At 38.3% G+C, this 22,966-nt stretch overlaps 1 protein-coding gene across 2 annotated transcripts in view; it reads left to right on the plus strand.

Annotated features, from left to right (window-relative positions):
* PIBF1 (progesterone immunomodulatory binding factor 1) overlaps positions 1–22,966 on the plus strand; it is a 230,298-nt gene that overhangs the window by 52,998 nt on the left and 154,334 nt on the right. For both annotated transcript variants that reach the window (XM_005894381.3, XM_070380581.1), the window contains exons 7-9: positions 311–419; positions 877–1,058; positions 2,258–2,383. In XM_005894381.3, the coding sequence (XP_005894443.3) occupies positions 311–419; positions 877–1,058; positions 2,258–2,383 (417 nt within the window). The remainder of the gene's footprint in view (positions 1–310; positions 420–876; positions 1,059–2,257; positions 2,384–22,966) is intronic.

Raw genomic sequence — 22,966 nt, forward strand, 5'->3', positions numbered from 1 at the left:
TTGAAGATGATTAGTGAAAAGACACCAGAGTATACCTTTAAAAGTTTTATTGTTTACTTTTGTCAGTGTAGCTTACATATTTATTTTTTACAGATAATAAATTTATATTTATCTGAGCAAGATCTCAGAGAGTCTCCTAAATTTGAAAAGCAGATACTTTATTGTTCACAGAATGACACTGAAGGATCTCTGTTCAGTTTCCTGAAATATAATCAACCCTTTTTAAATGCTTGTTATAAAAAGAGGTGTAAAATTTACATATGTACTTGAGTTCTAGTTTACTAAAAACAAGTGTATTTGAATTTTATAGTGAGCGAGATGCACTTGAACAGGAAGCAACTGACTTAAGGAGAAAATATGAAATACTTGAAGCCTCTCACATAACTCAAGCTAAAGAAAGAAGTGAATTATCAAAAGAGGTAAGCTTATAGAGTCACTGTTTGTTTTTTTTAATATTTATTTATTTGGCTGCGCTGAGTCTTCACTGAGGCACGCGGGATCTGTATTGTGTCACGGTCATGCGGGATCTTTGTTCTGTCGCATGTGGAGTCTTAGTTCCCTGACCCTGCATCCCTGCCTTGCAGGGTGGGTCCTTTAACCACTGGACCACCAGGGAAGTCCGAGTCACTGGTTTTTTATTGTACAGTGATTGTGGACATAGCCCAGGGCAAGAATTGTGAGAGGGAAATTGTTTCTTTTTTGATGTAGTTGCTGGAAAGAAGGGACTTTTTAGTAGCTGTGTTTGGATGGAAAATTTCATGGTAAGAATTAGCCTCTGTATGTGTTGAGCACAAGCACAAATGAAAAAACTCATTCAGTAAACCTTGAAAAGTAAGGTGACATTGCTCTGGACACTCTGTCTCTGCCTGTGTATAGGTAGCCACCTTGCAGCAGACTGTTACTTTGCTGCAAAAGGATAAAGAATATCTCAACCGCCAAAACATGGAGCTTAGTGTTCGCTGTGCCCACGAAGAGGATCGTCTTGAAAGACTTCAAGCTCAACTTGAAGAAACCAAAAAGGCTAGAGAAGAGATGTATGAAAAATACGTGACATCCAGGCAAGATTTACGTTATTTTCCATATAAATAGATATAAACCAAACCATCTTCTTTAGGGAACTCCTGGCTTTGGGGACAAATAGTGATTTGTTGGTAAGGTTTATAGGATAATGTTAAGATAATTGTTTTTGTTTCTCCACAAGATACTCATATTCTAACTGATTTTTTTCTTAAGACATTTTGTTTTTTTCCAAAAGCCTGTTTCTTTTAGATAGGGATATATACACTGTTACTGTTTTTATTAATTTCTTTTTATGATATAATCTTTTTAGCTCCCAATGACTAAGATCTCTGTTTAAGTGTTTTAAGAAAGTATTTATATACTTTTATATATTTAGTGTTAGTTGCTCAGTCATGTCCAACTCTTTGTAGCCCCATGGAATATAGACTGCCAGGCTTCTCTGTCCATGGGATTTCCCAGCAAGAATCCAGGAGTAGGTTGCCGTTTCCTACTCCAGGGGATCTTCCTGACCCAGAGATAGAACCAAGGACTCCTGCATTGCAGACAGATTCTTTACCATCTGAGACACTATATGTTTATATGCCTCATATATATCTCTTCAGAAGGTATTTATTTTCTCAGCATTTTTGTGAGCATTTCAAAAACTAAAATTTTAAATTTTATCCTTTAAGACTTCATATATTTGTAACATTTTTCTCAGCTTGTGGTATTTTTCATCAGTTTGTGCTTCTGCTAATACCCTATGTAATGCTTTGTGACTTTGCTAAGAGATCACAGTGGCTGAGGTTGTTGTGCTTAGAAGGAAAGTTTTTGTCAAGAGTCCACGAGGGTCTTTTTTTTTTTTTAAGATTGTCCCCTAATATGCACCACATCAGATTATTATTTCTAAATGAAGTGCATTCCACAATGCATTGGTTTAAAAGTCTTTGGCCATATGCATTAAAAACTATTAGTAAAATATTTTTGAAGATGAATAATTATCCAACATAAACTAACTTTTTTTATAGTAATTAGCTTTTGGGGCAATATGTTTAAAAGGAAATCTTAGATGGAACTACTTTGAAACAGTATTTTTAGGAATTATAGAACTTTATATCTAATACTGTTTTTTTAAGGAACAGTGTATGTAGAGCATATTTGATGTAAGGTATTAAAATCTTATATGAAGGGCAAAGACCTATTTCTTTTACCAAAAAAAAAAAAAATAATAATGGATATTCCTTTTGACTCCTTTCAGAGACCGTTATAAAACAGAATATGAAAATAAACTACGTGATGAACTGGAACAGATCAAATTGAAAACTAATCAAGAAATCGATCAACTCCGAAGTGCCTCTAGGGAAATGTATGAACGGGAAAACAGGTAAAAAAAGAAAAGTAGGACATTTCTGTGATATTTTATTGGTGTTTCAAGCTTATAGTTTTATTGAAATTAAACTTTAGTTCATGATGTAGTGTCTTTTTTAATATGTTAGAGAAAGTTTGTCATAAATCTAAATCTAAGTATAATGGAATATTAAAGTTCTCAGGCCTTTGATAACTAGCTTACAACAGGGTTTGTCAGACATTAGGCCTGTTTATTCTGTTATTCCTATTATCTTTTTATTACCCTGTTAACTTGTCCTTTTGCCTTTATATCAGCTCCAGATAAGGACAGAAATGAAAAGGAAATTAGAACTAAGAGATACTAGTTCTTCCTATAACATGCCAGTGATTTCTCCAGGAAATTTCAAAGACTGGAATAATAATAAGAAATATTGCTTATGCCTCGTTTAGCTGCTGGACCTAAAAGAAATCATATTTTTAGATAATCTTAAAGAAGGATAGTTTTTTTTCATGCAGTTACTTTTAGATCAGCATATATCAGGTTTCCTTAGTGATTAGCAGTATCAAGGGAAAATAAATGCTACTTATTTCAATAGCAGTTATTTTTATATACCATCATTATGATTCAGATGGCTTTTCAGAATTGACATTTAGAGGGAAATTTATTTGGAAATTAATTGTCATAGTAGTTTATTAACACTGACTTGAGTGTATTTGATCTTTACCAATAAGCAAGTCTTTAAATCAGACTCTGGTTGGTATTAGAGAAGTTTACACTTGAACTCTCAGAACAATAAATTTATTTATTTAGCAAATATTTACTAACCATGTACTGATACATGTCATGAGCCATAGATACACTGGTGACCTTTGCCTTCACAAAGCTGGCAGTCTAATGGAGAAATAAAGGAACAGTGAGCAAAAGTATGATGATAATAGAGCAAAGGGCAGGATACTCAGAATGAGACCACATAGACTCAAGGTGTATCTAACTGAGCGCTGGGAGGAATTGGGGAAGGTTACATGGAGGGAGAAATGCGTATGCTAACATCTGCATGGTGACTAAGAGTAAGACTGTCAGTTATGGAAGGGAAGGAAACTAGGGGCACTAATGCATACCCTGGAGACAAGTCAAAATGAAGTTTTTGGAACAAACTGCAAATAATTCAGTATGGTTAGCCCATAGACTGAGAAGCAGTGAGTTGTAAGAAATGAAGCAGAAGAGGGAAGTGGGTCCTAATTATGCATTTGAGCCATTGTCTAACATCGTAAACAGTTAAAAGATTTTGAGACTATGCATGATATGATCTGACTTTATATAAAAATCCATTCTGTGATGTGGAGGAAGATTGAGGGTGTATAAGCTATAGACCAGAGAAGGCAATGGCACCCCACTCCAGTACTCTTGCCTGGAAAATCCCATGGACAGGGGAGTCTGGTAGGCTGTAGTTCATGGGGTTGCTACGTCGGACACAACTGAGCGACTTCACTTTCACTTTTCACTTTCATGCACTGGAGAAGGAAATGGCAGCCCACTCCAGTGTTCTTGCCTGGAGAACCCAGGGATGGGGGAGCCTGGTGGGCTGCCGTCTATGGGATCTCACAGAGTCGGATACGACTGAAGTGACTTTGCAGCAAGCTATAGACAAAGAGGCCTCTTTTAGAGATTGCTTCCCTTACCAAGGTGGGAAGTAATGATAGAACTACAATAGTAGCAGCAGAGATGGGGAGGATGGGGCCAGACTGGGAAAAATGCTCAGGGGGTAGAACTAAGCTAACTGGATAGACAGGAGGATGTGGTGACTAGATTGGACTGGGGAATGAGAAGGATGTCACTAGGTTCTTGATTGGGCAGCTGTGGGGACAGTGATGCAGTCTTTAAAGCATCAGAAAAATACATGGCTTTACCTGAGAAACATGACAAATTTAGTTTAGTTTCATTAAGTGTCTGTGACATGTGTAAATAGAAAAATGAACTATATGTATAAGGTCTGAATCTTAGAAGAAAGATCCAGACATGCGCTAAACCTATGGCATAGGTAATGCTACTGTTCTCTTTTACAAATAAGTACTTTTAGTCCTGTAACTCAGTTCTGTTACGGATTTTGTAATAAAGGCTTTTATTGGTCAACTTAAAAATTTGAAAATTTATGGGATTGTTTCTGTGATAAACATGCATGATTACTTCCAAATAGTGCACAAAGCCACATAAACCTTAGTATGTAGTCATTTTGAGAATGTACTGATTTTTTAGTTTTTGTTGTTGTTATTGGTGGTGGTGGTAATTTTTGTTTTTTCTCAAGTCTTTTAAAATACAGCTCATGTATTTGCAATTTGTATTTACAAATTACAAATGCAATTTACAAATTGTATTTACAAATTTACATGCATTTACAAGTTGATGTAAACTAGCCCCTCTTCTCTAAAATGATTGGTAGCAGTAGGTTGGGAAACAGATGATGGAACCATTTCTGGAAGCAGGGAAATTGAACAGGTTTCCTTTTCCCCTATGTTCTGACTCCATAGCCACGTCAAAGTGGATGCCACCTAGTCAAGGAGTTCCTGAGGTTGGGGCTGAAAGTGAAAGTGAAGTCACTCAGTTGTATCCAACTCTTTGGGACCCTGTGGACTGTAGCCTACCAGGCCTCTCCATCCATGGGATTCTCCAGGCAAGAATACTGGAGTGGGTTGCCATTTCCTTCTCCAGGGGATCTTCCCAACCCAGGGATCGAACCCAGGTCTCCTGCATTGCAGGCCAGGGAAGCCCTAGAAACCCCAGCCAGCCATCAGGATGACTGCATGATAGTGAATCTAGGGTGGACGGTTGCCACCAGATGGAGCCAGACTTCAGCGTGGGCCCCCAGCCAGCTGTGATACAGGCTCACCTGTATCATTTTATTAACTTTACAATAATCTAATCCTATGTTTTATGTGGCTGAATTCTTTTGAATCCCAGTTTCCTCATTCTGGCAGGATTTAACTGTAGTTAGAGCTTACATCCCACTTGTCTTTCACAAGGTAAAAATAAATTGTAAATTATTTCCTTTGAAACTTAAAATAATTAAGGAAAGGGTTTTAGTGTTCCTTGTTATGAAACATGAGATCCAGAAAACACAAGAGTACTCATTTAGGTGTTTTTGTGTCTGAGCAAATTGATCACTTGCTCTGGACTTAGATGTTTATGGTGATTACTTTTACTTCCTCAAAGTGTGCTGTTACAATATGAATTAAAATGGGAAAAGTACTTACAATTGCATATATGTACTTAGTCTCCTTGCCTCTTGGGCAATGAGCATTTTTAGGGGAAAGTTAAGTAAGATTAAAGAAATATGTTTTGCTTTTGGTTTTTTTTCTATGCAGTGGGGGATATTATAAGAGAGTGCCTTTTTAAAGACTTAAATATAAATCATGACACCATAAAACCCCTAGAAGAGAAATACGCAAAATATTCTCTAACATAAGTCATAGCAATCAGTCTCTCAAATCAATAGACATAAAAGCAAAAATAAACAAATGAACCTAACATACATATAAACTTGTGCATAACAAAGGAAACCATAAACAAAATGAAAAAATGGCATATAGAATGGGAGAAAATATTTGCATACAATACAACAAAGGCTTCATTTCCAAAATATACAAATAGTTCATATAACCTAATAACAAAAAAGCAAACAACCCAATCAAATAATGAGCAGAAGACCTAAATAGACATTTATCCAAAGATGGCCAATAGATACATGAAAAGATGCTCAACATGTCTAATTATTAGAGGAATGCACATCAAAACTACAGTGAAGCGTCACTTCACACCAGTCAGAATGGCCATCATTAAAAAGTCTAAAAATAACAAAAATGATGGAGAGGGTGTGGAGAAAAGGGAACCTCCTACATTGTTGGTGGGAATGTAAATTGGTTGCACCCACTATGGAAAACAGAATGGAGATTCCTTTAAAATCTAAAAACAGTTGCTATATGATTCAGCTTTCCTACTCCTGGGCATATATTTGGAGAAAACACGATAATTGAAAAAGATATGTGCACCCACGTGTTCATAGCAGTCCTACAGTGAAGTAGTACTCAGCCGAAAAAGAATGAAACAGTGCCCCGTATTGCAGCATCATGGATGGACCTAAGGATTATCATATTAAGTGAAGTAAGGCACACAGACAAAGATGAATACTGTATGACATCAGGTATATGTAGATTCTAAAATATAATACAAATGAACTTATTTACAGTACAGAAACATTCTCACAGACATAGAAAATAAACTTACGGTTACCAGAGGGAGGCAGGGATAAATTAGGAATTTAGGATTAACAGATGCAAACTACTCTATAAAAGAAACAAGATCCTACTGTATATTACAGGGTACTATATTCAGTATCCTGTAATAAGCCATAATGGTAAAGAATCAACCTGCCAATGCAGGAAATGTGAGTTTGATTCCTGAGTTGGGAAGATCGCCTGGAGAAGGAAATGGCAACCCACTTGAGTATTCTTGCCTGAAAAACTCCATGGACAGAGGAGCCTGGCAGGCTGCAGTCCATGGAGTCACGAAAGAGTCGGGCACAACTGAGTGACTAGACAGCAACAACAGTGAACCATAATGGGGAAAAAAATAGGTACTGAAGGGTTGAGATTTAATGAAGGAATTTTGCTACTTTAATAAAGAGTGCCTTTTATTTTCTCTTAGATGTAAAAGAAAGATGGAATTCATTCCATCCAATCTTGATCTGCGTCTGCAGTCAAGCATACCAGTAGTTTGTGAAGTTAAGGGGTTGAGAGGCAAGAGGAAGAGAAAATAAGAGATAAAGACTTAAGAAATGGCTGAGATAAGCAAAAAGAGAACTTATGTATTTGGGTACATCTAAAACTCCAGTACTTTGGCCACCTGATGTGAAGAGCTGACTCATTTGAAAAGACCCTGATGCTGGGGAAGATTGAGGGCAGGAAGAGAAGGGGATGACAGAGGATAAGATGGTTGGATGGCATCACCGACTCAATGGACATGGGTTTGGGTGGACTCCGGGAGTTGGTGACGGACAAAAGGAGGCCTGGTGTGCTGCCGTTCATGGGGTCGCAAAGAGTTGGACACAACTGAGCGACTGAACTGAACTGAAAATACTTTACTTGGAATTATAGTGTGTATGCATGCTTTAGCTCAGTCTAGGAGTTAGGTTTCTTGTCTTTTTCTGGACTTTTTTCTTCTTTAAAATGATGTCTGGGAGCTATGTGAAATAATGAGTGAAACTCACTCTGGTGGTGAGATTTATTATATAAAAAACTTCTTATTTAGTAGGACCCTCTTGTACATTTGGAAGAAAAACATTATTCCCTGAACAGGGAGTATAGTGTGAGAGAGATTTGGAATGAGACAAATTCTGGCTGTACAACTTTATTAGCTGAGTGAATATGTCACTTAATATCACTGAAGTTTAATTTTTTGTTTTATAAAATGAGCTAGTATATTTCACAGTGAGATCTGTAAGTTCTAAATGAGATAAAATATGTAAAAATATAAATTATAAAGCTGTATATAAATGGTATTTAGGTACCTTTTATTTGTAAGAAATGCTTAAAAATTTTCTTTTATCCATTATGTTTACAATTTAAGTAAAATGAGCATTATATAAAAGAAAACTGGTAACATTTTGAAATTGTTTGCATGCCTGTGTGCTCAGTTGCCAAGTCCTATTTGACTGTTTGCAACCCCATGGTCTGTGGCCCACCAGACTCCTCTGTCCATGAGATTCTCTAAGCAAGAATACTGGAGTAGGCAGCCATTCCCTTCTCCAGGGGATCTTCCCGACCCAGAGATCAAACCCAGGTCTCCTGCATTGGCGGCAAGTTCTTCACCATCTGAGCCACCAGGGAAGCCCTGGAATTGTTTATCATCACTAAAAGGCAGTATTACAAAATATATAATTATTCTTAAGTATTGATTTCCATGGCGTTTAACCATTTTCGTTAACTGAGACAATATAAGCATAGAGGGTCTGCATGCCATTTGTTTCAGTCTAAATTTCTGCATTAAATGGCTGGCTTATGTTGATTAATATTGTGAAATGGTGAAATAAGAGGAGATAAATTCAGCTGATTAAGTTTTTCCAGAACGTAAAACTGGTTCATTATTATAGTCTCATTATTATAACCACAGAAAGAGCTATACGCATAGTAATACTGTAAAAAAGAGTTGAGTAAAGAAGAGTTTGTGAGAGATGCTCATTATACTCTTTTTTCTGCATAGAAAAATATGAAAATGCAAATTGCTCTGCAGTTATTTAAAAGGGGGAAGGCAGTAGGGAAAAGGAGATCAAAATTATGCTTTTAAATGTAACAATTAGTATTGCTTTAGTGATTTTATTTTCCCACCATATCACTGAAAACCATCTTGACCACAATTTTATCATCTTCCAAAGTACTCAAGAAGAAATTAAAGAAATAAAAAACTTAAGTTTTGCGTAGAATCTCAGAGTGATATTAAGCACCTTTGAATCTTGAATCTGTTTATTTACAAAAGTTAGTTGAGTATACATAACACATTACAATAGGTGAATTGCAACTAGTGTACAGGGATTTCATTCATGATTTGAGAAGTGTATGCCCTCATTAGCACTTAAACAAGCATACTTCTTTCACTTATATCTTAACAGATATCTGTATGTGGGGTTGGAGTGGGGGAAGCATGCCACAGGACAAGGGGATCTTCCCAGCAGGGATTGAACCCATGCTCCCTGCAATGGGAACATGGAGTCTTGGGCACAGAGTCTTAAACCACTGGACTGCCAGAGATGCCCTGTATATTTTTAAAGTTCTTTTATGAAAACACTTAACCATATTCATACTGTCTTTGCAGTTAGACTATTTTGAAAATATGTGGCTTTACAGATAACTGGGCTCCAAAATCACTGCAGGTGGTGACTGCAGCCATGAAATTAAAAGACGCTTACTCCTTGGAAGGAAAGTTGTGACCAACCTAGATGGCATATTCAAAAGCAGAGACATTACTTTGCCAACAAAGGTTCGTCTAGTCAAGGCTATGGTTTTTTCAGTAGTCATATGTGGATGTGAGAGTTGGAATGTGAAGAAAGCTGAGCACCGAAGAATTGATGCTTTTGAACTGTGGTGTTGGAGAAGACTCTTGAGAGTCCCTTGGACTGCAAGGAGATCCAACCAGTCCATTCTGAAGGAGATCAGCCCTGGGATTTCTTTGGAAGGAATGATGCTAAAGCTGAAACTGCAGTACTTTGGCCACCTCATGCAAAGAGTTGACTCATTGGAAAAGACTCTGATGCTGGGAGGGATTGGGGGCTAGAGGAGAAGGGGACAGCAGAGGATGAGATGGCTGGATGGCATCACTGACTCGATGGACATGAGTCTGAGTGAACTCCGGGAGTTGGTGATGGACAGGGAGGCCTGGCGTGCTTCGATTCATGGGGTCGCAAAGAGTCGGACACGACTGAGCGACTGATCTGATCTGATCTGACAGATAACTTCTCAAATAATTGTAAATGAAGTTTTATTATTAGCTATTTTTTAATTGTAAATTATTTTCTTTATGCCCTGTAGGTGATTACCACAGGCCTTCACAGCTTAATTGATAATAGTTAAGAATTTTCAAGGTGTTTAGGGTGTTCCAGTTTTGAAGCAGTGAGAGTTTGGGTTATGCAAAAACTTAGGTTTGCCTGCATTGTTTAGTTCATAGGATGGTGAGGGAGGCTGGTTGAAGAGTAGGGTAATATTTTTAAATGTTCTGTTGTCAGGTTATTTTAGGAGATTTTATAGTAAAAGAGTGACATGATATATTCATTTTTTGTAACCATGGTTGCAGTGTGAGGTGGATTATGATTGTAAAGGACATGAAGGCAGGAAAACTGGTAAGGAGACAGTTGCAAAATTTAAGTGAATATGAAAAATGGAAAGAGAAAATAAAAGTTGAAAGAATATTTATAGTAGAATTGACAAGACCTGGTGATTGGCAGGAAGTGAACAAGAATGACTCAGCTCTTCTGCTTGCCTAGTCTCAGAGAGGTGACTAGTTAGACATGGCCATTAACTCAAGGTTATAGACAACATTGAGAAAGGAAGATAACAATTAATTCCTGATGTTTTACAGATATGACAGCTCTGATCAAGCTCCAAAGTACCTTCTCTGAGATCATATTGTCTGTTGTTCGTTAAGACAATTTTAATTTTATTATTTATTTTGTTATTATTGGGATAGCATTTGATTCATGACGTTATATAAAGTTTCATGTATACAGTAGTGTATATCTACTTGTGTACAGTAGTGTATACAGATACCCTGCAACACACTCACCAGCAAAACTTTGGTTTTCACCTGTCATCATACAGTTGGTCACTTTTACCCATTTTCCCTGCCCTTCCCTTTCTCCTCTAGTAACCACCGCACTGTTCTCTGTATGTTCGTGTTTGTTTTTGTTTGGTTTGGTTTGTTCATTTACTCTGTTTTTATTTATTTACTAGTTTTATTATTTTATTTATTTACTAGTTTACATAGTCCGCCTATGAGTTAGATCATACAATATTTGTCTTTCTCCATCTGACATACTTCATTTGGCATAATAACCTCAAGGTCCATCCATGTTATTGCAAATGGCAAGATTTCATCTCTTTTTTATTGCTGAGTACTATTCCATTGTGTGTGTATGTGTTCAAAATAGTGTTTTCTTGTTCTTAGACGAGATAACTGGATCATATGGGAGTTCTATTCTTAATTTTTTGAGGAATATTCATATTGTCTTCCATAGTTGCTGCGCCAATTTACATTCCCACCAGCAGTGATTAAGGGGTCCCTTTTCTCCACATCCTCTTCAACACTGGTTATTTCTTATTTTTTTGATGATGGTTGTTCTTGTCAGGTGTAAGGTAATAGCTCATTGTGGTTTTGATTTGCATTTTTCTAATAATTGGTGATTTTGAACATCTTTTCATGTACCTATTGAGTACCTGTATGTCTTCCTTTGCAAAATGTCTGTTAAGCTCTTCTGCTCATTTTGAATTGGGTTGTTTTTTGTTGTTGAGTTGTATGAGTTCTTTATATATTTTGTATATTAATCCCTTATTGTGTGTATCATTTACAAACATCTTCTCCCATTCAGTAGGATCATCGTTGTGTTATTTATGATTTTCTTCACTGTGCAGGTTATTAATTTAATGTTATCTGCTGGTTTATTTTTGCCTTTGTTTCCCTTGCCTGAAAAGACATATCTAGAAAAATATTGCTAAGATTGATGTCAAAGAACATACTGCTTATGTTTTCTTTGAAGAGTTTTATGGTTTCGGGTCTTACATTGAGATTTTTAATCCATTTTGAGTAAATTTTGTATATGATGTGAAATAGTATTTTTGCATGTGGCTGCCCAGTTTTCACAACACCATTTATTGAGGAGGCGATCCTTTCTCTACCGTATGTTCTTTGCTCCTTTGTCATTCCACTCGTGTCGGTTTATTTCTGGGCTCTCTGTTCTGTCACACTGATCCATGTATCTGTTTTTCTGCCAGTACCATTCTATTCTGATTACCGTGGCTTTGTAGTATAGGTTGAAGGCAGAATGCATGATACCTACCGTTGTGTTGCTTTTTCTCAGGATTGCTTTGCCTATTCGAGATCTTTTGTGGGTCTCTGTGATTTTTAGAAAGTTTTGTTCTGTTTCTGTGAAAAAAATATCCTTGGGGTTTTGATAGGGATTACCTTGAACTTTAGACTGCTTTAGGTAATAAGGACATTTTGACAATGTTAATTCTTCCAATCCATGAGCACAGAACATCTCTCCACTTGTTTGTGTCTTTTTCAATATCTTTCAACAATAAGATCACATAGTTTATAACTAGGAATTTTCTCTACTGTGCCCTAGATATAATTCCCTTCAGCCCTCAGGAAAGACCCTGAGGCAAGGAGGGATCTTAAGCTGCTGAAGCTTCTGTAGCAGTTTTCTGTTTTCCCCAGGGTACGCTTATAAATATTATCATTTTATTTTTTTACAATAAAAAATCTTGGGAAGCATTGTCCTAATTGTCATTCTCTATATGAATACCTTCATATTTTTTAAATTTTTTATTACGTGTAATTGACTTGTAGTATTATATTAGCTTCTGGTGTACAGCATAGTAATTCAGCCTTTTTAATAGATCATACTCGATGCAAAGTAATTACAAAATCATGGCTATAGTTCCCTGTGCTGTATAATACATTCTTATGGTTATTTATTTTATACATAATAGTTTGTGTCTTTTAATCTCATACACCTATCTCTCCCCTCCCCTAGATTTTCATATTTAGATTACATACTAACTATAGCTACTATTTATTGAGTATACATAAATAGATGTATCACATACATTGTAGAGAGAATTAAATGGGGCATTTTATGAGGTTGTAGGTATTAGTATCTCCATTTTACAAATGTAGAAACTGAGACATTTAGAGGTTGTGATTTTTCTGTAATTGTAGACATTTTAACTGGTGAAACTAGATACCTCTGACTCTATAATATAATGAAGATTCCCATCTTACTGGCCAAGGCTATGAAAACTGACAAAAAATTTCTTACTGAAACTAATTTTAGTGGTAACGTTTTTGGAAAAGAATCTCAGCTTTTTCAGAGCTTTTGCAAATCTTGAAGGCTTCGCAGGAGGCGCTAGTGATAAAGAATCTGCCTGCCAATGCAGGAGACTTAAGATATGGGGGTTTGATCCATGGTTCAGGAAGGTTCCCTGGAGGAGGGCATAGCAATTCACTCCAGTATTCTTGCCTAGAGAATCCCATGGACAGAGGAGCCTGGTGGGCTACAGTTCACAGGGTCTCAAAGAGTTGGACATGACTAAAGCGACTTAAAAGATGCTTACTCCTTGGAAGGAAAGTTATGTCCAACCTAGATAGGATATTCAAAAGCAGAGACATTACTTTGCCAACAAAGGTCCATCTAGTCAAGGCTATGGTTTTTCCTGTGGTCATGTATGGATGTGAGAGTTGGACTGTGAAGAAGGTTGAGCACCAAAGAACTGATGCTTTTGAACTGTGGTGTTGGAGAAGACTCTTGAGAGTCCCTTGGACTGCAAGGAGATCTAACCAGTCCATTGTGAAGGAGATCAGCCCTGGGATTTCTTTGGAAGGAATGATGCTAAAGCTGAAACTGCAGTACTTTGGCCACCTCATGCGAAGAGTTGACTCATTGGAAAAGACTCTGATGCTGGGAGGGATTGGGTGCTAGAGGAGAACGGGACGACAGAGGATGAGATGGCTGGATGGCATCACTGACTCGATGGACATGAGTCTGAGTGAACTCCAGGAGTTAGTGATGGACAGGGAGGCCTGGCGTGCTGCGATTCATGGGGTCACAAAGAGTCGGACACGACTGAGCGACTGAACTGAATTGAACTGAACTGAAAGTGACTTAGCATGCACATGTGCACACAAACCCTACTTCACACTTGAAGGCTGAGTGTGAATTATGAGAACTGTATAAAAGCATTTTTAATTTTGAAACTTAGAAAAGAGACCTTTATTTTTCTATAAAATGGTATTTTTTGACAGGCCTGCCTCTCTGAGACTCCTCTCCTGAGTCCCAGGCTCTGCACCTGTCCCTAGAGCCCGTCCCCTCTCTGCTGCTCAAGGGCACGCTCCAGTAGTTCTCCCTTCTGTCTCCTATACTGGCAGTTTTCCCCCTTTTTCCCATGTATAAGCATATTGTTTCTCCTATCTTTAATAAAACCTCTGTATCTCCACTTCCCACTCTAACCCCCCCATTTCTAACCACTACCCCCATTTCATTGCTCTGCTTTGTGGCCAGATTCCTGCAAAGAGTTTATATGCTCATTCTTTGTTGTTATTGTTGTTAGTCAGTCGTGTCCGACTCTTTGCGACCCCGTGGACTACAGCATGCCAGGCTTCCCTGTCCTTCATCGTCTCCCAGAGTTTGTTCAAATTCATGTCAGTGATGCCAACCATCTCATCCTCTGTCGTCCCCTTCTCCTCCTGCCTTCAGTCTTTACCAGCATCAGGGTCTTTTCCAGTGAGTTGGCTCTTCGCCTCAGGTGGCCAAAATATTGGAGCTTCAGCTTAAGCATTGTTACTTCTAGTGAATATTCAGGGTTGATTTCCTTCAGGATGGACTGGTTGGATCTCCTTGCTGTCCAAGGGACTCTCAAGAGTCTTTCCTAGCACCACAGTTCAAAAGCATCATTTCTTCGACACTCAGCCTTTTTCATTGTCCAACTCTCATATCCGTACATGACTACTCATTCTTTACCCCATTTTAAAAGTCCACTACCAAGCTTTGCCCCTCCCCCATACCAATCTAACAAAGCTACTCTTACCAAAGCCCCCAGAGACCATGTTGCCCAAAGTGTAGTGGTCGGGTTCTTAGTTCTCATCTTACTTGACCACAGCAATGTTGAATACAGTTGATCACTCCCTCTTCCTGGAAACATAGTCTAACTGCCTTCCAGGATCCTGCGCTGTGACTTCCCCGTCTCCTTGACATCTTTTGCAGCTGCCTTCATGGCGTTTCCACCTGGTTATCTAATAAGCATCTTTAATTTAACGTGTCTAGAAGCAAACTTCTGTCCCTCCAACTTAGCTCTGCCTCAGTCTGCTGCTGCTGCTGCTAAGTCGCTTCAGTTGTGTCCGACTCTGTGCAACCCCATAGATGGCAGCCCACCAGACTCCCCGTCCCTGGGATTCTCCAGGCAAGAATACTGGAGTGGGTTGCCATTTTCTTCTCCAATGCATGAAAGGAAAAGTGAAAGTGAAGTCGCTCAGTCATGTCCAACTCTTAGCAACCCCATGGACTGCAGCCTACCAGGCTCCTGCATCCATGGGATTTTCCAGGCAAGAGTACTGGAGTGGGTTGCCATTTCCTTCTCCCTGCCCCAGTCTGACCCAGTGCAATTAAAGACAACTCTAGTCTTCTCACTCAGACCAAAAACCTTGAGGTCCTTTTCAAAATCTTTCTTATTTTCCATGTTTTAGTCATTCTAAGATCCTTTTGATTGTGTCTTCAGAATTTATTGATCTTTTATCATCCTACAGATACAGCCTCAGTTCAAGGTACCATTATCTCTTGTTCTGATTACTGCAAGAGCCCCTTAAGTGGTCCCCCATCTTCCTTCTGTGTTCCTGTTAAGCAGTAGGCCAAATTGGATCACTCTTCTGCTCAGGTAAAAAGGGATTCCATCTTACTCCATCAAAATTTGAATGATTAAAAACAAAATTATAAGTGATTAATATGGCCTGTGATAACTACATGATCTATGCCTAGTATCCCCACCTTTCTTTCACAGCCTGTGTTCTAGACACTTGCTTAATCACCTTGCCTCCTCTTCCTCTGACTGTTAGGTATGTTTCCCACCTCCTTTGAATTTACAGTTCCCACTGCTTAACCACCATTTCTGGATGTCCTGGAGCCCTATCTCCTCACTTTCTCCATACCTTCAGATGTCACTTCCTCTCTCCATTTTTCCTGATGAGTCTGTTTAAAACTATGAAAGCCCCCACTTCTCCCGTACTTGCTCACCCACACTTGTTAGCCCCTTCTCTGCTTAATTTTTCTCTAAGAACTTAGGACCTACTGGCATACGTTTGGTTTCTTTCCTGCTGCTGCTGCTACTAAGTCGCTTCAGTCGTGTCCGACTCTGTGCTACCCCATAGACGGCAGCCCAACAGGCTCCCCCATCCCTGGGATTCTCCAGGCAAGAACACTGGAGTGGGTTGCCATTTCCTTCTCCAATGCATGAAAGTGAAAAGTGAAAGTGAAGTCGCTCAGTCGTGTCCGACTCTTCACAACCCCATGGACTGTAGCCTACCAGGCTCCTGCATCCATGGGATTTTCCAGGCAAGAGTACTGGAGTGGCCTTCTCCAGTTTCTTTCCTACTACAATGCAATCTCCATATGAGTAAGGACTTTCATATGTTGTTCAGTGTTATACTCCCCTGTGCCAATGTCTGATTTATAGTAAGTGTGCAATAAATACTTATTTAGCGAAAGAATCATTTATTCCTACTTTAGAGAAATCAGACTGTGGGTTTAGATAAAATGAAAATCTGTACAAGATTTATAATAAGATGGATTTAATCAGGACCTAGCTTGGTAATTGACGTTTATAGTCACTCAGTTAACCGTCCACCAGAGTCACCTAGTTTCATTTTAATATATTCCATTTTATTCCATCAGCTACTTGTTAAACCTCAACACATTAATGGAACAAGTGTTTTGCATTTTGGTACTTACCTTTTTTATAATTTTAAAAGATCATTTATCTACTTTTGGCTGAAGTTTTCACATCTATAAAGTGAAAAAAATCTACTTGGGAACCAAATAACATAAAGGGAAGAAAAGTCTAGCTTGTTCATTTGACAGTAATCTCAGTAAGTTTCCACTCTTAGAATGCCTAGCTTCCCCCAAGAAAGTATGTTATATAAAATTTCTACTTTGCTCTTTTTTTTCATGTCCTGTTCATTCACTTATCAACTATCTATGTTAATTAAAGCACAGGTTATCAGTCATTGATTGTGTAATAGCAGATAATCCACTTAGAATTCTTTTATTTCATACCATCTTAAAAACAAATACAAACGAGCAGTTGTATGTTTTGTCCTGGAGGAAGAATCTGAAGGTAGAGGAGATTAATTCAGATGCTTTTCTAATAAGTAAACTTGTCTTATAAACAGCTGCTTTCAGTCTCTTTTTTGTCCCAACTGGAAAAAATATGTTCATTTTTATTAAACAAAAATATTTTTATATGGATATGGAAGGAGGAGAATGGGTTGCTTAGTCGTGCTTGCTGAACTCTTCTGATGACCATGTTCTTTTGCTATGTATCTTTGGTCAGTTTCAAGTTCAGAGGTATTTGCAATGTTTATTCAGACTAACATTTGCTCTTGGCATTGTCAAATTCTAATTTTTTCCTATTAGAATTTTAAAAGTTCCTAAGATTTTTCTCGTCACATTCTTCTTACCACTTTCCAAGTATGTATTTCGGTTTGGCCTATTGATACCATGAAATTGTATCAAATGTATCTTGCTGCTAAAAAAAGTAAGAAAATACATTCCTTCCTGTACAGAACTCTAATATTATTGTATGTTTTGTACTGAGGTTTGCAGGTTTCAGTTGTGAGATTATTATTGTTGTTCAGTCATTAAGTCACATCCAACTCTTTTCCAACCTCATGGTCTGTAGCCTGCCAGGCTCCTTTGTCCATGGGATTTCCCAGGCAAGACTTCTGGAGTGCTCCCCAAGTGAAGGGTAGGATGGGGTTGGGAGTGGGAGAGAGATTCAAGAGGGAGGGGCATATGTATGCCTATGGCTGATTCATGTTGATGTGTGGCAGAAACCAACAAAGTATTGTAAAGCAATTATCTTCCAATTAAAAATAATAATTAAAAAAAAGAACCCTAAAGTGGGTTACCATTTCCTTTTCCAGGAAATCTTCCAAGACCAGGGATCAAACCCATGTCTCTTGCATTGGCAGGAGGGTTCTTTACCACTGAGCCATAGAAGCCACAGAAGCTCATACTTTTGGATAAACTTACATGTTCGAAGTCATCTCTGCACAAATATACTAGGTTGCATATGAAATATGTCTATTTTGTTGTAACAGTTAAATTCTTTTGTTGGAGAAATAGTTAAGAACTTAACTCTTAAGGTTTATTGTTTGAATGTTATAATTTAATGATATAATTTATATCTTCCAGTTGTTTTTCCATAGAAGTCCTGGTTTATGCCTATTTCTCTGGCATAATCATATTTGTTGTTATTGTTTTTGGCTGTGCTGGGTCTTCGCTGTGCTGCCAAGGCTTCTCTTGTTGTGGCACTCAGATTCCAGAGCATGCAGACACAGTTGTTGTGGCACATGGACTTAGTTGCTCTGTGGCATATGGGATCTTATTTCCTCAACCAGGGATCGAACCCACATCCCGTGCATTGGCAGGCAGATTCTTAACCACAGGACCATCGGGGAAGTCCCTGGCATAATTATTAACAGCACCCTCTTTCACTCAAAAAGCACCTAAGTTGAAATGTATATTACTTGGACACTAATGATAATACTTGGAGAAGGAAGTGGCAACCCACTCCAGTACTCTTGCCTGAAAAATTTCATGGACAGAGGAGCCTGGTAGGCTACAGTCCGTGGGGTCGCAAAGAGTCGGACACGACTGAGCGACTTCAATGAATGTCAGTGATAATACTAGGATACTCACTTTTGTTTTTTTGCATTTTACATGGAATTGATAAGATTTCTTTTCCCTTTTCTACTACCTTTCCTCTTACTCGACCTCCCACATGCAAATATAAAATGATGGGAAGAGATAAGCATATGTGTATGGAAGATGGAGTTAGTAGGAAGCAACATGAAAGGATTAGAATTTAGGAATCAGTTAAGAAAAACAGTTTAAGAATCAAATGCTAGCTTTCTAAAAAGCATTTCTAAGGATAAAATATTTGAATTTGTATAATTTAAAACATTTGCTATAATGTTGGCCACCTTCCAACATCTTTCTCTGTTATTATATTTGATTATATATACTCAGTTTGAACTTTGAAAATTTTAACTCTATTAGCTTGTTCATGCTCTTAATTTTTCAAATTTCTCTTTTGAAGAACATTTGAGTTCCTGCTATTTGTTCTGTAATTGTATTTCTTTTACATTTTCTAATACATTTAACATTTTCAAGTGGATAGTTTATTAGTTACATGGCAGTTACGATCTTAGCTGTGACAGGAATCAATCCATCTAGTGTTTTATCAGACCAGCTTGAGTTTGCAAGAACATGGACCATAAACACAAATGTATAATATAGTCACAATTCTTCGAAGAATTCTTTTTGACTTAACATCTATTTGCATTAGGAGATAATCATATAATATAAATCTCACAATGACAAAATTTTCCAAAGAGAAGATCTGTGAGACAGGGGTACTCTTCAGAGAGGCAGCCTCATGTGATGAAGAGCATGGACCCAAGCACCATACGATTTGGGTTCGAATTTGGGCTCCAGAGTTTATTTACCATGTGACTGTTGTAGGCAGATACTTAACTTCTGTGTGTTTCAGTCTTGTCCTTTGTATTATGGAGATAATGATACACCCTATAGTTTGTGAGGGTGTTGTGAAGGTTAGATGAGTTATTATTAATATATGCACAGTGCCTGACAGTGTTCCCAGCCCAGCATGAGCACTCTTGTGTTTCCTGCTACTGTTACTGTCAGTGGAAGAATTGCACAGTTGCTCTCTCGGACTGAAACATTAAATGTCAATTCATAATATTAAAGGAAGTATCTCGAATCTTTATGTTATAAGGAATTGTGCTATTTCTTACTGAAGTATGCAGGTTGTGGCAGGATATGGAAGGCATGGTACCTGATAAGACCAGTTTATACAGAAAGCTTACCAGCAGGCACCTGTGGGAAGCCGTGTTGGTAGAAACTTGAGTTTCCAGCACTTTCTCCCATTCATTTCATTTTTCTTTTTTTGAGTTAACTTGATTTATTGGTCCTTCAAGGGCCAACTTACATGTCTTTCATTCACTCATCTGGTCCTCTGGTTAAAAATAAACAACTCCTCTTCTTTGTGGCCATAGAACTTGTTTATGCATTAATATAGCACTATAGTGGGTGAATTTAACTCCAATGACCATTGTATCTACTACTGCGGACAGGAATCCCTTAGAAGAAATGGAGTAGCCATCATGGTCAACAAAAGAGTCCAAAATGCAGTACTTGGATGCAATCTCAAAAACAACAGAATGATCTCTGTTTGTTTCCAAGGCAAACCATTCAATACCACAGTAATCCAAGTCTATGCCCCAACCAGTAATGCTGAAGAAGCTGAAGTTAAACGGTTCTATGAAGACCTACAAGACCTTTTAGAACTAACATCCAAAAAAGATGTCCTTTTCATTGTAGGGGACTGGAATGCAAAAGTAGGAAGTCAAGAAACACCTGGAGTAACAGGCAAATTTGGCCTTGGAATATGGAATGAAGCAGGGCAAAGACTAATAGAGTTTTGCCAAGAAAATGCACTGGTCATAGCAAACACCAACAACACAAGACAAGACTCTACACATGGACATCACCAGATGGTCAACACCGAAATCAGGTTGATTATGTTCTTTGCAGCCAAAGATGGAGAAGCTATATACAGTCAACAAAAAAAAAGACCAGGAGCTGACTGAGCCTCAGATCATGAACTCCTTATTGCCAAATTCAGACTTAAATTGAAGAAAGTAGGGAAAACCACTAGACCATTCAGGTATGACCTAAATAAAATCCCTTATGATTATACAGTGGAAGTGAGAAATAGATTTAAGGGACTAGATCTGATAGATAGAGTACCTGATGAACTATGGACAGGGGTTCGTGACATTGTACAGGAGACAGGGATCAAGACCATCCCCATGGAAAAGAAATGCAAAAAAGCAAAATGGCTGTCTGGGGAGGCCTTACAAATAGCTGTGAAAAGAAGAGAAGTGAAAAGCAAAGGAGAAAAGGAAAGATATAAGCATCTGAATGCAGAGTTCCAAAGAATAGCAAGAAGAGATAAGAAAGCCTTCCTCAGCGATCAATGCAAAGAAATAGAGGAAAACAACAGAATGGGAAAGATTAGAGATCTCTTCAAGAAAATTCAAGATACCAAGGGAACATTTCACGCAAAGATGGGCTTGATAAAGGACAGAAATGGTATGGACCTAACGGAAGCAGAAGATATTAAGAAGAGGTGGCAAGAATACACAGAAGGAACTGTACAAAAAAGATCTTCTCAACCAATATAATCACGATGGTATGATCACTCATCTAGAGCCAGACATCCTGGAATGTGAAGTCAAGTGGGTCTTAGAAAGCATCACTATGAACAAAGCTAGTGGAGGTGATAGAATTCCAGTTGAGCTACTTCAAATCCTGAAAGATGATGCTGTGAAAGTGCTGCACTCAATATGCCAGCAAATTTGGAAAACTCAGCAGTGGCCACAGGACTGGAAAAGGCAGTTTTTGTTCCAATCCCAAAGAAAGGCAATGCCAAAGAAGGCTTGAACTACTGCACAATTGCACTCATCTCACACACTAGTAAAGTAATGCTCAAAATTCTCCATGCCAGGCTTCAGCAATACGTGTACCATGAACTTCCAGATGTTCAAGCTGGTTTTAGCAAAGGCAGAGGAACCAGAGATCAAATTGCCAACATTCGATGGGTCATGGAAAAAGCAAGAGAGTTCCAGAAAAACATCTATTTCTGCTTTATTGACTATGCCAAAGCCTTTGACTCTGTGGATCACAATAAACTGGAAAATTCTTAAAGAGATGGGAATACCAGACCACCTGATCTGCCTCTTGAGAAACCTGTATGCAGGTCAGGAAGCAACAGTTAGAACTGGACATGGAACAACAGACTGGTTCCAAATAGGAAAAGGAGTACGTCAAGGCTGTATATTGTCACCCTGTTTATTTAACTTATATGGAGAGTACATCATGAGAAACGCTGGACTGGAAGAAACACAAGCTGGAATCAAGATTACCGGGAGAAATATCAATAACCTCAGATATGCAGATGATACCACCCTTATGGCAGAAAATGAAGAGGAACTAAAAAGCCTCTTGATGAAGGTGAAAGTGGAGAGTGAAAAAGTTGGCTTAAAGCTCAACATTCAGAAAATGAAGATCATGGCATCTGCTCCCATCACTTCATGGGAAATAGATGGGGAAACAGTGTCAGACTTTATTTTTCTGGGCTCCAAAATCACTGCAAATGGTGACTGAAGCCATGAAATTAAAAGACGCTTACTCCTGGGAAGGAAAGTTATAACCAGCCTAGATAGCATATTCAAAAGCAGAGACATTACTTTGCCAACAAAGGTTTGTCTAGTCAAGGCTATGGTTTTTCCTGTGGTCATGTATGGATGTTGAGTGTTGGACTGTGAAGAAGGCTGAGCGCCGAAGAATTGATGCTTTTGAACTGTGGTGTTGGAGAAGACTCTTGAGAGTCTCTTGGCCTGCAAGGAGATCCAACCAGTCCATTGTGAAGGAGATCAGCCCTGGGATTTCTTTGGAAGGAATGATGCTAAAGCTGAAACTCCAGTACTTTGGCCACCTCATGCGAAAAGTTGACTCATTGGAAAAGACTCTGATGTTGGGAGGGTTTGGGGGCAAGAGGAGAAGGGGACGCCAGAGGATGAGATGGCTGGATGGCATCACTGACTCGATGGATGTGAGTCTGAGTGAACTCTGGGAGTTGGTGATGGACAGGGAGGCCTGGTGTGCTGTGATTCATGGGGTCGCAAAGAGTCGGACAGGACTGAGAGACTGATCTGATCTGATCTGGAGTAAAACACAGCTGAGCTCAAATTATGGCTTTAACACTAATACTCTGTTACTTGGACCCAGGGATTTAAGCCTTCTAAACAATTTACTCAACCGTAAAGTAGATTAGAAAATATAACACCAAGGATTTGTAGGGATTAAGTGAACATAATCATTTACACTAAACTCCAAATTTATTAATGTTATAGCTCTGTTAGAGATGAGGATTAAAAAAAATTGAATGAGTTTGAAAGAAACATACTGTTGGTATTTTTCTTGATCTGAAGTTCTACTATGAT

Source organism: Bos mutus, chromosome 12, assembly GCF_027580195.1.
Source record: "Bos mutus isolate GX-2022 chromosome 12, NWIPB_WYAK_1.1, whole genome shotgun sequence".
In the NCBI taxonomy this organism is placed as follows: Eukaryota; Metazoa; Chordata; class Mammalia; order Artiodactyla; family Bovidae; genus Bos; species Bos mutus.